Source organism: Nerophis ophidion, linkage group LG14 (assembly GCF_033978795.1).
Source record: "Nerophis ophidion isolate RoL-2023_Sa linkage group LG14, RoL_Noph_v1.0, whole genome shotgun sequence".
Classification (NCBI taxonomy): domain Eukaryota; kingdom Metazoa; phylum Chordata; class Actinopteri; order Syngnathiformes; family Syngnathidae; genus Nerophis; species Nerophis ophidion.
Window position 1 is genome coordinate 28,527,192 of NC_084624.1, and position 17,399 is coordinate 28,544,590.

General features: G+C 41.3%; 1 protein-coding gene across 8 annotated transcripts in view; it reads left to right on the plus strand.

The window, feature by feature from the left end:
- LOC133568406 (zinc finger protein 521) overlaps positions 1 to 17,399 on the plus strand; it is a 293,495-nt gene that overhangs the window by 249,580 nt on the left and 26,516 nt on the right. For all 8 annotated transcript variants that reach the window (XM_061920306.1, XM_061920307.1, XM_061920308.1 and 5 more), the window contains one exon: positions 4,817 to 4,932. In XM_061920306.1, coding sequence (XP_061776290.1) covers positions 4,817 to 4,932 — 116 coding nt within the window. The remainder of the gene's footprint in view (positions 1 to 4,816; positions 4,933 to 17,399) is intronic.

A 17,399-nucleotide genomic window follows, 5' to 3' on the forward strand; every position in this document is an offset into this window, starting at 1 on the left:
TCAGCTAAACCAGGGGTGTCAAACTCCTTTTAGCTCAGGTGTCGCTTGAAGGAAAATCTGCGCACACGCGGGCCGGACTATTAAAATCATGGCATTAAAGCAAAAAAAATTATAAAAATTCTGATTGTTTTCTTTGTCTTACTTTGGCCAAAAATAGATCAAACACATTCTGAAAATATTACAATAATAATATAGGATCAGCGGTAAAGTTTAGATCCATGAAGGAAAAAAGGAAGTGAATTAATGTTTATAACAGAATACATTTACATTTGCATAAATGCATATGCACTTTTGCATATGCATCCACGTTTATTGATGTATGTTATATTGTATTTATATTCCAGCGAGTTAATCCGTTTGGGGGGTGGGGGGGGGGGGGGGGGGAGATTGAGAGGATTATTATGATGTGTTCAAGAGTCTTATAGCCTGAGGGAAGGAGCTGTTACAGAACCTTGGGGTTCTGCTACGGAGGCTGCGGAACCTCTTTCTGGAGTCCAGCAGTGAAAAAAAAGTCCTTGGTGGGGGTGGGAGGAGTCTCTGCAGATTTTCTGAGCCTTGGTCAGGCAGCAGCTTTTTGCGATTTCCTGGAAACGATTAAGAGGAGTCCTTATGATCTTTTCCGTCGTCTTCACCACTCTCTGCAGAGACTTCCAGTCTGAGGCACTGCAGGCTCCAGTCCAGACAGAGATATACAGTGGAGCAAAAAAGCATTTAGTCAGCCACCGATTGTGCAAGTTCTCTCACTTAAAATGACAGGTCTGTAATTTTCATCATAGGTACACTTCAACCGTGAAAGACAGAATGTGATAAAAAAAAAATCCAGGAATTCACATTGAAGGAATTCTAAAGAATTTATTTGTAAATTATGGTGGAAAATAAGTATTTGGTCAACCATTCAAAGCTCTCACTGATGGAAGGAGGTTTTGGCTCAAAATCTCACGATACATGGCCCCATTCATTCTTTCTCAATTGTCCTGTCCCCTTAGCAGAAAAACAGCCCCAAAGCATGATGTTTCCACCCCCATGCTTCACAGTAGGTCTGGTGTTCTTGGGATGCAACTCAGTATTCTTCTTACTCCAAACACGACGAGTTGAGTTTCATACCAACATGGATACATGGATGATACAGCAGAGGATTGGGAGAATGTCATGTGGTCAGATGAAACCCAAATATAACTTTTTTTTTCACATTCTGTCTCTCACAGTTGAAGTGTACCTATGATGAAAATTACAGACCTCTGTCATCATTTTAAGTGGGAGAACTTGCACAATCGGTGGGTGACTAAATACTTTTTTGCCCCACTGTAGTTGGTCAGTATGCTCTCTGTATTGCCTCTGGTGAGAATCGTGGGAGGGAGCTGTGCTCTTTTCATCCGTCGCAAAAAGTGCATGCGGCGCTGAACTCTTTATACAAGAGCTCCGGTGTGTAGTGACCAGGTCATATTGTCAGTTATTTGCACCCCCAGGAACTTGGTGCTGCTTACAATCTCCACTGCTGTGCCGTTGATGAAGAGTGGAGTGTAGCTGAACTGGTGCCTCCTGAAGTCAACAATGATTACCTTGGTCTTGTCTACATTCAGGACCAGGTTGTTGGTTCTGCACCAGTCAACCAGATGTTTCACCTCCTCCCTGTAGTCCATGTCGTTGTTGTCACAGATGAGGCCCACTACTGTTGTGTCACCCGCGTTAGATCAGCCTAAGAACCAAGCCACAGTGCGTCCGCTTCCGACTTGAAACTTTCATGTGCGACTCTTTGACGCACATCTCTCAATAATTAACACACCCAGGTGAGCTCGAATTGGTCCATGTAAATGCCGCCAAGACCTGCGCAGAGGCGGCCACCATGACCCAAGCCGCCATCTCCGCCTCACCTCGCCCTCCTGAGCCTCTGCGTCTTCCTCCCTCGCCGCCTGGCACCACGGTGCGTTTATTAGAAGAAAAGTTATTTTGAGCTGTAAGAAATTTAAATGAAGGCTCCCACATGCAAACTTTTTTTTTTTTTTCTCTACGCCCTTTGAGATGAGACAGCCGTCCTTAAAGCACATGGGGTCTGGGATAACAAACGGCATGTTTGAAGTGCTCCTCGGAGAGCGTTGAAACACACCCACGCATTCAAGGCACATTCACTCAAGACCCACACCACCGTTATCCCCTCGGCTGTGCCAGTGTGGACGGTGGCTTAATTAAAGCACAAATATATATACGTGTGTGTGTGTGTGTGTGTGTGTGTGTGTGTGTGTGTGTGTGTGTGTGTGTGTGTGTGTGTGTGTGTGTGTGTGTGTGTGTGTGTGTGTGTGTGTGTGTGTGTGTGTGCCTGTGCGTGTGTGTGTGTGTGTTTAAAGTGGCAGTGTTTGTATGCTGGCGAATGTAGTCTAATAAGCAGTGCATGAATATTTATACTGTCAATATAATTAGCCATGTAGACTAATGGAGGCCATGTTTTGCACTTGAAGCCATGCCAATTTTTACGGTTGTTTATTTTTTCCCGGCTTGTTGTTCCCACAGTGGTGCTAAATAAGGAGCATCATTATTCCCAAAGCATTATGCAGCCGGTGTCGTGGATTTGACCGCGGTCGCATCACTGATCCGCTAACATCTTTATAGTTGTTTTATGCAATTTCGAATGGCGCTATCATTTGTTTGTAATTAAGTTTTTTTCCTTGTCGTTTGACATGTTCTCTTCAGTTTCCATTCAGGCAAATGCAATTAGGGTGCTGCCTTTGTTGTCGTTATGCTTGCAGCGAGGCCCCAACTCTAATGTGCACGAGTGGAATGAATGCTTCTGAATGTGAACTTTTTCATTAAATACGTATGGGATGAACGATCAGGATGAACAATGATTGCGTGCACAAAATCCTGACAATATATATTACATACGGTATACTGATTATTAGCGGATGCCATCTGCAGTAGGGACTTGTACATTGAGTAAAACTAACTTACCAAACCTTGAGAGTTGCATGAGGGGATGTGCGGACGTGGAATGGAGCACAAAATGCATGTAAGCAGCAACACAAGTGTTGGTATTGGGCAGCAGCAACACAAACATATTCAATAATGAACAAATAACACAAATATTAGACAATTAGTTTGACTTGTACTGACTCTTTCCCCCATAGGTCAAACATTCATGCACGTCTATTGTACCATATTCAAACCATGGTTACTGGATGAAATCGTAGCTTTTATAATTGCTAGAAAATTCCATGAGGCGGTCTTTTTGGAGTATTTTTCACACTGTAAGGCGCACTTAAAATCCTTTAATTTTTTCAAAACTAAACAGTACACCTTATAACCCAGTGCACCTAATGTACGGAGTAACTCCACTTGTGCTTACCGACCTCGAAGCAATTTTATTTGGTACATGGTGTAATGATGAGTGTGGCCAGTAGATGGCAGTCACACATAAGAGATACGTGTAGACTGCAATATGACGCCAGTAAACAACACCAAAACTTGAAATGTTCCATTGAAAATAAAGAACATTACACACAGCACTCAAAAATCCGTCAAAATGTTTTAGTACGACTTTGAAGCCGCACCGCTTGATGGATTGTCAGCCCATTACGGCTACCTAATCAGAGATTACAAGTATTACTATGGTGTGTCTAGAAGGACCGCAAAATGGAAGCCATTAGCAGACATATTACCTGGCGTTTTGTTTTACAATATTATGCAAAACCAACTTTTCTTACCTTCTGGTACCAGCTGATGTTTATTTGAGATCTGCATGAGTCCTGAAAATGTGCGCACATCCACCACTGTAGTCCGCGCTAATGCCGTAGTTGATAAGCTTCTTCTATTTCTCTTTCATCTTATAATGGGACATTCACTCTCTGCTGTTGCCATTTCTAATATAAAGTAGTGTAAAGTTCTAACTTATATCTCGCTATGGAAGCGCTAAAAACTACCAGTCTAGTGGGTTTACATTATTCCAGATGTGCTCTGATTACTGCTTTGCACAATCTTGGCATTCTCTCCATGGGCTTCAAGCACAACTGTAAAGTGAAAACCATTTCAGGTGACTACTCTTGAAGCTTATAGAGAGAATGATAAGAGTGTGAAAAGCAGTAATCAGAGCAAAGGGTGGCTATTTTGAAGAAACTAGGATATAAAACATGTTTTTAGTTATTTCACCTTTTTAGTTTAGTACATAACTCCACATGTGTTCATTCATAGTTTTGATGCCTTCAGTGACAATCTACAATGTAGTCACAAACCGAAAGAAAACGCATTGAGTGACAAAGTGTGTCCAAACTTTTGGCCTGTACTGTGTAGGAAAAGGTAAACAATTACATTTCTCAAGGGAGAAAGAAAAGAGTTTATCGCTTACTGCAGGGAAGTCAATTCAATTGAAAAATATTATGTTACTATGGCATTAATTGAAAAAGAAAACACAATAAATAGGACAAAAACTATGAAAAAGCAAATGTTTTCTAGAAATTATGCCTTTAGGGAAAAGGTTTGGTTACAATATAAACTAAATAGTACAGTCGTTTTAGAAATATGGCAGTAAATCTGTCACGATAACACCTTTTGAAGCAACGCTAAATTGGCATTTATTTCTATGGACTTTTGAATGGGCATGGCCGCGATGCTGCTAAACTGAACTGAAACTATTACAAGGACATGTTGACTCACCGCTAAATAAAATAAATGTAGCTGTATCCATGAGGCAATTTAGTCCATCAAAGTAGATTCAAGCAAACCACCTTGACGATCAGTTACTGAAGTTTGTGGCCCCAAACAACTGCATAAAGTCTTAATGCCAGGCTCCTGAACAAGTCTAATGCTTCCTCTTCTTCTCTCTGTGCAGTGTTCGTGCAGGCCAACAAGCTCCAGCAGCACATCTTCTCCGCTCACGGCCAGGAAGATAAGATCTACGACTGCTCGCAGTGCCCTCAGAAGTTCTTCTTCCAGACGGAATTACAGGTGAGCTCCAGTCCGGGCGGGGATAGTTCACTCCCCTCCCCTTCGCTACACTTTGAGGATCAGAAGAGGACTTATTTCAGTCCGTTCAAAAACTCATTTGTGATTCCCAGATATGATTTGATTTGCTTATTAGACCGTTGGTGCAGTAAAATATCTGGAATTAGGGGATTAGCAGAATGCTCGTTTTTGAAGAGGTAATTACGCACAGTGCAGATGCAAAAACATGGTGGAGTCAATATGGTTTTCTAATCACTAAGGAGGCCTTGTGGCTAAATATGAGCCTGGTCCTCAGGGGAGGCCATATCTGCCCTTCAACAAAGTTACTAGTTGGACTTCTGAACTCGCAGTGCTAGAACGATAATCCATTTTCAAGCAATCCCTCCCTCTTTGCTCCTCAGGGAGCGTGAAAAAATGAAACAGACCTTATTATTTTATTACACTGGTGGTGTGTTTTTTTTTTGAGCCGCTCTGTTGTGTTCGGTGAATTCTCCGTGGTGCATATGGCATCATTTTTGTATTACCGTTTGAAGATGAATCATTAAAATCTTAGCCTATGAACCACCTAGTCTAATCACTGGCGTTTTTCTCAATTTGCCAGAGCGGGCATAGAGAAAGAAGAGATGGTTCTGTTCTGCGAGTAGATTGAAACTGGGGTCAGCACGGCTGCTTATTGATCGTCAAGCATTTCTTTAAGGAGGTCCGGTTTTTAAACCCAGCAGAAGGTCTGTGCCAGGGGGAAGGTGAATGTGATCATTATCTGATTGTCATTTGAATCAAACAGGTGCACTTCCTGGATTATTTAGTTTCAGGGCTACAGGGTCAGCACATTTTATTCATTTTCTAGAGTAATAGGCTCCTCTGGTATCTGTAAATAACTTCAAACAGGAGAGCTTGCTCATCATGTGATCCTGATTGTCTCCTGTAACACAATATGTAAACATACAGGTGGGTATTTGGCAGCCTTTCAACTTATGAAAGTGGAAAATTATTCTCAATAGATATTTTATTGATCCTTACAGAAACCTTGATTATGAATAAGAACAATTAATTCTAAGAGTCCTGCCTTCCTCCTGATGCGTATTTCTGGTCTTGTCATCCTCGTCTCAAAAGAGACGCCGGAGACGCTTTGCTCAACAAAAAGTTGCTTTATTACAAACGAGCGTCATTATACAGGTCTGCAGTCCCCGGAGGAGGTCAAGTCAAAAAAATGAGGCATTCCTAAATTGGAGAAACCAAATCATCAGTTTTTTATTCCTCCTTCCTGTGTGTGTGTGTGTGTGTGTGTGTGTGTGTGTGTGTGTGTGTGTGTGTGTGTGTGTGTGTGTGTGTGTGTGTGTGTGTGTGTGTGTGCGTGCTAAGTCAGGAGAGCACATCCTGACCATTAAAGGAGATGTTTGTGTGAAAGTGTCGGGAAAACAACTGCTTTAAGTCCAGTGCCGTGCGGTCAGCGAAGGCAGGTGAGGCCATGCCTCACCTGTGACCATGCAAAATGAATTAAATATATAATGATAAAATAATTATAATTTTTAGTTTTTAATTTTCCTTGAGCTTCACCAATTTGGATTATTTTTTTCTTTGAAAAATCACAGAATTTTCGCAATCGCTCTTAAACTTCTCTGTCTGCAGTGCGGCCAGAGCGCGTTCTTGTCTGGTGTGTTCAAAACGGCAGAGAAAAAAGTCTGAGGTGAGGCAAACAGTTCTCGTATTTCACGATAGGGGCGCTCATAATCAGAGACATACAGTGGCGAGAGCGAGTCAAGTGCTGCAGCGAGTAACATGTTTTGTGTCTTGGTGAGCCATCAAAATGGCAGAGAAAAAAGTCTGAGGTGAAGCAAACAGTTCTCGTGCCTCACGATAAGGGCGGGGCGCTCATGAACCCAGACATTTGGTGGCCTCAGCGGGTAAGTGTTGCAACGACTTATTTTTCCCGTCTGGTGCATCCCGACTTTCAACATGGATGACCACATTTCCGCGCTTTTAAACACTTTTCAAAAGTGGACTTTCAAGCGAAGCAGGAGATAATTACTAAAGGAAGACCAACGCCGGAGCTGAATGGCTTGTTTCAATCAGCAGGACGGAAAGTTACTCTCTCTTTCCAGACGGAGTGTTATACGTGAAAAGACTGGCTTTGTGGATGTTCTGCAAGAAACTGCTCTTTCTGCTTTCCTTGCCTTCTTTTTTCAAGCTGTGGAACTGTGTGGACTCAAATGGGATTTTGTGACCTAAAGAATTTGCAAAAAAGCATCACCAAACTTAGCGTTTTGCCGCTCATGTTCAAAGCTAGATTGCGCTAAAAACGTTTGGGATGACGAGGATAGACTTGGCTTTGGATAAACAGCGGCGACTCAACATCAGTGTACATAATGCTAAGGTAAAAGAGAACCGAGAGATTTTAAAATATGTCATCAATGCGACCTGCTTCCTTGCCAAAAAGCAGCTAGCATTTCGTGGAAATGATGAGAGTATGAGCTCTGCTTATCACAGCAACTATGTTGAACTCTTAAAAGACTTTTAAAACTGAAGGAAGTGAAAGAGGGTTTTTACCAGAAAGTGACGGCTATTTTTATCCAGAAGGACCGGCACATGGACTTCATTTATGTGTAAAGGTAAGACGGCGATAACATTATTTTTGTTTCGTTTTTAATAAAATGCACCGTTTGTATGTGTAAAGAATGCAGAAATTAAACATAACCCGTAAACTGCTGCCAATCAAATGGCAAATAATCTGCGCAGAGCGCATACTGTATATTTTTAAATCTGATTCTGATTACGTCAGTGCCTCACCAGCTATAAACCTCACCGCACGTCACTGTTTAAGTCATTACTCAAATGTTGGCGTTGAGCTAGATAGGTAGTCTCTTCTCAAGGATAGGGCTATGACTCTTGCATTCCGAAGTCCCAGTTATTGCCTCTTTCCGACGAGAAGTGATCCAATCTACCTGCGAATGTCAGACTAAGGGGCCTTATCTTATTATGTGCTCAAACTGAAATACCACTATTTACTTAAACTCGATGGTTTGCTTTCTCCAAGATGAATATGAACATTCACCATATGCAAAACATAATATGAGTTAATTAATTCACTTCACTCTCGTAGTTATTATTCACTGTTTATGTTAGTTACTATGCACTGTTATCAAACACCAAAGTTAAATAGCAAGTACATGTGTGTAAAATTTGAGCAAGATTGGCTGGAAAACATGGCCGCAAGCGGCAAAACTTCTCTGCTCGTATTACTAATTGCCCCAAAATGTGTGAATATTTGTGTAGAAATATCGGGAAACAACTACAAATGTGCATTTCTTACACTAACAGTGTTACAAAAAAGAACAATTAGAATAATACATAGTCATTTAGGCCCATTACGGATGCCTAACTTTTGATAGGTCGCCACAATTAAGTATAAAGAACGGGCGCTGGTAGATTTGTGTTTTGACATTTATTTGAAAGGCGTGAGAGTCGTTCTGTGTATGATTAGATTGTTTTACAGAAGATTAGAGCACAACATGACATGGCGGCATGGCGTAGTGGGTAGAGCAGCCGTGCCAGAAACCTGAGGGTTGCAGGTTCGCTTCCCACCTATTGACATCCAAATCGCTGCCGTTGTGTCTTTGGGCAGGACACTTCACCCTTTGCCCCCGGTGCCGCTCACATTGGTGAATGAATGATGAATGAATGATAGGTGGTGGTCGGAGGGGCCGTAGGCGCAAACTGGCAGCCACGCTTCCGTCAGTCTACCCCAGGGCAGCTGTGGCTACTGATGTAGCTTACCACCACCAGGTGTGAATGAATGATGGGTTCCCACTTCACTGTGAGCGCTTTGAGTATCTAACAATAGAAAAGCGCGATATAAATCTAATCCATTATTATTATTATTATTATTATTACCCGTTGCACTTTATTATGAAGGGGAACGCACAGTACGTACTATACGAGCAGCGCGTATAGAAAACTGCTGTCTGTTTGATTTGCAGTGCTATGTGCTCGATACGTATGAGGGGCAGTTAGAAACAAGAGTGTTTCAGTAGTGTATGAGAGAAAAACATTTCAGTTGTTTATGTGAGAGCATTTCAGTAGTGCGTATAAGAGTGTGTCTGTAGTGTATGAGAGTGTTTCAGTGCTGTGTGTGAGAAAAACATTTCAGTTTATCTGAGAGCATTTCAGTAGTGTGTATAAGAGTGTTTCAGAAGTGTATGAGTGTTTCTGTAGTGTGTGTGAGAGAAAACATTTCAGTTGTTTATGTGAGAGCATTTCAATAGTGTATATGAGTGGTTCAGTAGTGTATGAGAGTGTTTCAGTACTCTGTGAGAGAAAAATATTTCAGTTTATCTGAGAGCATTTCAGTAGTGTGTATAAGAGTGTTTCAGTAGTGTGTGTGCAAGAAAAACATTTCAGTTTTTTATGTGAGAGCATTTCAGTAGTGTGTATAAGAGTGTTTCTGTAGTGTATGACAGTGTTTCAGTGCTTTGTGTGAGAGAAAAACATTTCAGTTGTTTATGTGAGAGCATTTCAATGGTGTGTGTAAGAGTGTTTCAGTAGTATGTATGAGGGAAAAACACTTCAGCTGTTTATGTGAGACCATTTCAGTAGTGTGTATGAGAGTATTTTAGTAGTGTGTTTGAGAAAAACATTTCAGTTGTTTGTGAGAGCATTTCAGTAGTGTGTATAAGAGTGTTTCAGTAGTGTGTATTAGAGTGTTTCAGTAGTGTGTATTAGAGTGTTTCAGTAGTGTGGGTGAGACAAAAACATTTCAGTTATTTATGTGAGAGCAATTCAGTAGTGTGTATGAGTGTTTCAGTAGTTTGTGCGTGAAAAACATTTCAGTTGTTTGTGAGAGCATTTCAGTAGTGTGTATCAGAGTGTTTCAGTAGTACGCATGAGAGGTCATTCTAAATAATGTCCCAAACGGCTCCGCAGAGATGCGTCTTTATTTAAAATGTTGCAGTTTTGACTTGTTGTCTAACTTGCCGTGCACAATGTCTCCTTGACATGGGAGGCAGAGGGTGAGCACGGCGGCCCCTTTGTCAGTCTGTATGAAGTGGAATTGTCTTCCAGCAGTGCGAGAGGTGAAAACTCTCAGTGTCTACTCCGGACTTTCTCCCTGACTCTTTGGCCCGCTCGCCAGCCGCCCGGGCTCCTCATCATGCATGGGTCAAAGGGCAGCTCGGGGCTGGGTGGGGGGAAAGAGGCAGCTGGGCAGGTGGAGGTAAAGTGTAGCAGGAATAATATTTTATTAATTTGCTGGTGAGATCCAGTGCAGCCTCCTCCTCCCCGCCTTTGGTGAACTCTACCCTGCAAGGGGGCCTTGCCAATTTCCACCCAGCCTGTCTGGATGGATGATGGGAGTATATCCGTCTAATCAGCCCTCCCAGGACCCACCCCCCCGCTCGGTAGACCCCCTCAGAGTGGTCAGATTGACTGTCTCCTAGGCTGCTGTGTCCTGGATTGCACATTCCAAAGGAGAATAATCTCCCTCCTTCACCGACAAAACAATAGCAGGCAGATGCGTGTACCACCTTTGCTTTGAGAGCCCCCCAGGGGCCCCTCCGCCCCATCCCTATTCTGCCATGCTCATACAATCTTCACCCTTTACACCTCTTCTCCCTCACCCCATTAAAATATAGAGCAAGATATTTCATGAGGTGCTGATGGGGAGGGAACGCAGGCTCTCTTTGACCTTCTTGCACACACACACGCTACAAAGAACCTCTCACTAACTCTTAGGAGACCAAAAAAAATGTCCCCGGGCACATTGCAATGCGAGACTTGATAACAAATTTCCAGCCTCAAATACAGTATGTGTCTCTGCTGCCAGGCTGGATTAATTAGGCAGATTGATTAACTGATGGGTGCCTGGTTTTAGCCGCAGCTTAAATCTGACATGAGCAGGCAGACTGAGAAGAAGCACAGAAGTTTAGGTTAAGGCAGGCCAGCCATTACTTCTTTTTTTTTTTTACTCCACTTATTTTTACTTTTGAGCGCTTTCGTCTTACTTTTTTGCCATGGTGAATTGTAACATTACCTAGAGGCAGTTCAGTTGGATCCATTTTGAGTAAAACCAGACAAAATAATGTCACGTGTAACAAAGGTATTGAAATATAGTGCCGTCAGACTTTGGTCGGTACCTAAAAATGCACCAAATTTAGTACCCATGCATATTCACCATCCCCAAATTCTTAATGTGCCAACGCTTACCCCTGAAAAAATATTCAAGCAAGTGTTTGTTTTTGACACATTTGAACCATCTTCACACCAGATATGTTAACTTCCCAGTAGCTCGACCTTTTTCAAAACATACAGTACAGGCCAAAAGTTTGGACACACCTTCTCATCAATGCGTTTTCTTTATTTTCATGACTATTTACATTGTAGATTGTCACTGAAGGCATCAAAACTATGAATGAACACACATGGAGTTGTGTACTTAACATAAAAATGGTGAAATAACTGAAATCATGTTTTATATTCTAGTTTCTTCAAAATAGCCACCCTTTGCTCTGATTACTGCTTTGCACACTCTTGGCATTCTCTCGATGAGCTTCAAGAGGTAGTCACCTGAAATGGTTTTCACTTCACAGCCATAGTTTTGATGCCTTCAGTGACAATCTACAATGTAAATAGTCATGAAAATAAAGAAAACGCACTGAAAAAGAAGGTGTGTCCAAACGTTTGGCCTGTACTGTTTGCTAATCATGCTAATACATAGCATGGCCTGGAAACAATTCCAAATTAAACTGGATACAAATTGTCTCAAAATAAGATACAAACATACAATTCTAGTGTGCGTGCACATACACAAAAGCGGTCCAGCCGAATTGACCAACAATTTGCAGTATCGATGTAACGTTTGAAAGCAAATCATGTCTTTTGAACAGCCCTTTTGCAGTTGCAAGTAGTTTTTTATGTACACACAAATGTGTGTGACGTATGACTGGTGAATAGACTAGGAAAATAGTCAGAGTAAAAAAAAAACAGAACATTATTTGAATTAAATGTTCTGTTTTTTATTGTTCTTTAATACCCTATTTTTCAGACTATAAGGCGCGCTTAAAATCATTCGCATTATGTCGCCTAATGTACGGATTAATTCTGGTTGTCCTCACGGACCTAGGAGCCATTTTATTTGGTACATGGTGAAATGATAAATATGAACAGTAGATGGCAGTCACACGTAAGAGGTGTGTACTGCAAGTTGACGCCTATTAAATAAATGATGCTAGGAAATCAAGAGCAAAACTTTGATGTTTCGTTGTGAATATAAAATATTAAACATGGCGCTCAGAAATCTGTCAAAATGTTTTAGTAATAATAATAATAGATTAGATTTAAATCGCGCTTTTCTATTGTTAGATACTCTAAGCGCTCACAGAGAAGTGGGAACCCATCATTCATTCACACCTGGTGGTGGTAAGCTACATTTGTAGCCACAGCTCCCCTGGGGTAGTGTGAGCGGTACCGGGGGCAAGGGTGAAGTGTCCTGCCCAAGGACACAACGGCAGCGATTTTGGATGTCAATAGGTGGGATGTGAACCTGCAACCCTCAGGTTTCTGGCACGGCCGCTCTACCCACTACGCCATGCCGTATGACTTTGGTAAGCTATGAACCCGCACCGGTTAATGGATTGTTGGTGTATTACGGCTACCATATTCAGGCGTTCTGTGCTTCAGAAAAAGGGGTATTATCATGGTGTGTGGAAAAGGACACCAAAATGACAATTACCTGGCGTTTTGTGATGAGCTTCTAGCACACCTGTGAAGTGAAAACCATTTCAGGTGACTACCACTTGAAGCTCATCGAGAGAATGCCAAGAGTGTGCAAAGCAGTAATCAGAGCAATGGGTGGCAATTTTGAAGAAACTAGATAATTAAACATGTTTTCGGTAATTTCACCTTTTTTCAACTCAAACGTGTTCATTTATAGTTTTGATGCCTTCAGTGACAATCCACAATGTAAATAGTCATGAAAAAAAAGGAAACACATTGAATGAGAAGGTGTGTCCAAACTTTTGGCCCGTTGTATATATATTTATTTCTTTTTTTCAGATGTGAAGTTTGTTATATTGGCAATTATTTTGCTATCTTTTATTCATTTTTATTGCATTCTTGTATTGCAAGATTAGAGAAAAACTGGAGGGTTTTTTTACATCCATTGTAAGATAGAAAATTGGAAAATCTTGTTATTTAACTAATCTTTACTATAGATAGTTTTTGCATATATGAATAAAAAACACCGGATGATCATTTTCTACCTGTGGAGCTCAGACGTTCTTACAAAAAGAAATAGATTTGAAGTTACACAGCAGTGAGATGGCAGACAATTGGCAAATCTTGTTATTTTGCAATTATTTTTAATTCCGCCTCCCCTTCAAGCTTGGCTGTCTTTTATTCCCCCATCCTCCAATTTTATTCCCTGGACCAGGTTGGAAATGATGTGTTAAGTCGTGTCGAGATTGAGGGTGTTGGGGTGACTGCATGCCTTCTTCCTCCCTGCCTTCCCCCTCTTAAGACGCCCACAGGACACCCTAGCTTAATTGGAGTGCCTTTTAAAAGGATTCCTTCATAGACAATCCAGAAGTATCCGCGGCCTAATGAGTGCTGCCGAGTGACGAGTGCGTGCACATCTGCATCATGCTCTGCTCAAATGAGATTCCTTTCGCCCCGTGTGATGGCCATGATTGCCAAGCTGTGACCAATTCCGGTGTTTTAATTAAGCGTATTTATAGGCTTTGCGGTCACCAGGTCAGTGTAAACAGCCACACAGCGTCTTGTCCGGTGCGGAAAATAAGGTGGGTGAATGAGAGATGCACGGCTAGAGAGAAATAAGGGAGCCAGCATGTACACGTAGTGATTTTTGCATTGATAATGATCTCATAATAGACACTATCTCAGATTTTCAGCAAGCGTTTCTATTACAGAGCGTCTTCTCAAGGCACGACACTATAGAAATGAAAGTTGGATCTACTTTAGTGCAGTGACATGCAGCAATGTCCGAAACCCAAGCAAACCCCCAAAACACATGTTACAAGGAGAAAAACAAACAAAAGTACAATGAAACCAGAAGTTAGCATGCTACTAGAAAGTCCTGAATGCCCCATCAATCAATCAATCAATCAGTTTATTTATATAGCCCTAAATCACAAGTGTCTCAAAGGGCTGCACAAGCCACAACGACATTCTCAGTACAGAGCCCACATAAGGGCAAGGAAAAACTCACCCCAGTGGGAAGTCGATGACAATGACTATGAGAAACCCCATCAACCCCCGCCCCCCCTCCACAAGGGAGAGGGGGGCAGAGGAGAAAAGCAAAGAAACGGCACATCAACTGGTCTAAAAAGGGGGTCTATTTCAAGGCTAGAGTATACAAATGAGTTTTAAGATGGGACTTAAATGATGAATACATTGGTGATGCTGCTGTCCATTGCATCGATGTGTCTACGCGGCCGCCATCTTGAGCAGGGAAAGCAATGTGTATTTACAGCACATGTGTCAAAGTCAAGGCCCGGGGGCCAGTTCTGGCCCGCTACATTTTTATGTGGCCCGCGAAAGCCTGGAAAAAATTTACCATATTTTCTGGACCATAAAAAAGTTGGTTTTGCATGATATAGTGAAACAAAACGCCAGATAGTATGTCCACTAATGGGTGCCATTTTACGGTCCTTATACACATACCATAGCAATACTTGTATCTCTGACTACGGTAGCCGTAACGGGCCGACAATCAATCAAGCAGTGCGGTTTCAAAGTCGTACTAAAACAGTTTGACAGATATTTGAGTGCTGTGTGTTTTGTTCTTTATTTTCAATGGAACATTTAATGTTTTGATGTTGTTTACTGGCGTCATATTGCAGTCTACACTTATTTCTTATGTGTGACTGCCATCTACTGGTCACACTTATCATTACACCATGTACCAAATAAAATTGCTTCGAAGTCGGTAAGCACAAACAGGATTATTCCTTACATTAGGCGCGCCAGGTAATAAAGCGCACTGTGGATTTTTAAGAAAATGAAAGGATTTTAAGTGCGCCTTATCATCCAAAAAATAAGTTTTCTTTTTTTTTGTTTTCTTTTTCTAAATGCATTTGTTCTTCCAATTTTGACAGAAAAAAAATGCATAATTTAAACTTTAATATTATCTGATCATACCAATTATAATATTATATACTGTATTGCAAAACAATTTTTGTGAAATAAAAACAAATAGTTAAATATCTGCTTGTCACCTTTATAAGTTATACATTAAAAAAAAATCGAATAATCAAATCCATAAGCATTTCAATTAATCATGGTTAATCACAGGTTATTACCCACATGCATAATGTAAATTAATATTAAAAACTTGTCCCTCTGAAAGCAGCTATTACTGCGACGTGGCCCTCAATGAAAATTAGTTTGACACCCCTGATTTACGGCATTACAGGAACTGAAACAGAGGCCTATCAATGATTAAAACTTTGGAGCCAGTCTGCCTGACAAATCAGAAGGTGGCATCTACGTATTCATATCCATGAGTGAGCCCTACCAGTGGCGTCTGCTCTGAGAGATACATACAAATACAATATATTTGGGTATCGATCCGACACCAAGTAGTTACAGGATCATACAATGGTCATTATTTAAGTTCTCGTGTCCAGGGACATATTTCCTGAGTTTAGAAACATAATGTAAATTAAAAAACAACTAAAAAAGATTTTGTGATGCTAAAGAATATCGATGGAATCATAGTAGTATCGACCAGATACGCTCCTGTACTTGGTATCATTACAGTGGGTGTCAGGTGTAGATCCACCTATGGCGTTTGTTTACATTGTGACGCCGGTGAGCTATTGTATCCTCCTACAGTGTGTAGTGAAGCATGTTTAGCTATTCCTCGTCCTGCAGGGATGATACTTGTAAGAAACGTACTTTATTTGTCGCCATGGAGGCGAGGATTAGTGATTTAGAAGTAGCTAAAACACTGCAGACTGCGGCTGGACGTTAGCCGCTAGCTAGCTAGCCATGTCTTAAAACACCTCGTCCTGAGGGTGTTTCAGTGTTATAGCTTCACCTTTATCATTAGTTTTAAGCCAAAATGCGTCCGATCTCCCTTTTCTGTCTACACACTGTGTCTGCTTGTAATTACTCCGTGATTGTGCGCTGCAGAACATGCTCCTCTGCTGTCATAAAACCAGCAATGTAACGACGTGGCGATGTGCCGTCATGCCCGTTAAAAAAAGGGTGGGGGAAACCTGTACTTTTTAGAGGCCGAATATGATTCATTAGTATCGTTGTACTTTACTAATACTGGTATACTGTACAACCCTTGATTGATTACCCTGAATTGATCAACGTGGACCAAGTTGAAAAACTTATTCGGGTGTTACCATTTAGTGGTCAGTTGTACGGAATATGTACTGTACTGTGCAGTCTACTAATAAAAGTCTCAATCAATCAAACCTAGTAGAAAGAATAAACAACAACCACATAAGCCACGTTTTCAATTGTTTAATGCATGTTTTCACCTATAACAAATTAAAGGCCTACTGAAACCCAATACTACCGACCATGCAGTCTGGTAGTTTATATATCAATGATGAAATATTAACATTGCCAACCCATGCCAATAAGGCCTTTTTAGTTTACTAAATTACAATTTTAAAATTTTCCCGTGGAGTTTCTTGTTGAAAACGTCGCGGAATGATGACCAGTGCGCGTAACGTCTCAAGTTGGAGGGGACATATTAGCGCAGCACCACTTGCGGCTAAAAGTTGTCTCTTTTCATCGCGCAATTACACAGTTTTCTGGACATCTGTGTTGCTGAATCTTTTGCAATTTGTTCAATTAATAATGGAGAAGTCAAAGTAGAAAGATGGAGGTGAGAAGCTCTAATGCCTGCATTAGTGGAAAAGCGGCAAATGAGTGAAAGCGACAGAGACGTTGCCATGGAGACGAAGGTTTTATTACGTGCCCGGCTGCAGTCACACTGCGACACCTGTCTGTCAGTAATAACAGTCCCCGATAACCTGGACCAATTCAAATTGTTATTTTTTTTTTTATTGTTTAATTTGCATTCCATAAAACAATGAACACTACATATATTTCTATATGACGCCGGATAACACTCCGGGAGCCCTCACTTTTTTGCGCTCGCTATCCCGGTACTTTCACAGCTATAATCCGCTGACCGCCGTGTTGCTGTAGGGAGGAAAAGCGGAACGACACACATTGCGGAAAAAACATTATTCTCCGTTCGTCGGCTAAATACATATATATGCCATAACCCCAAGCATGTCGTTTTCAAAGCCTGCAGTGAAGAGAAAGGTTAGTGATGAGCAAAGACAATTCCAGGAAAAGTGGGAGATGCAATATTACTTTGTTGAACACAGGGGCACCCCGACATGTCTTATTTGCACAGAGAAAGTTGCAGTACACAAGGGATGCAATTTGAAACGTCATTATATAACTACAAATGCTGAGGAGTATGCAAA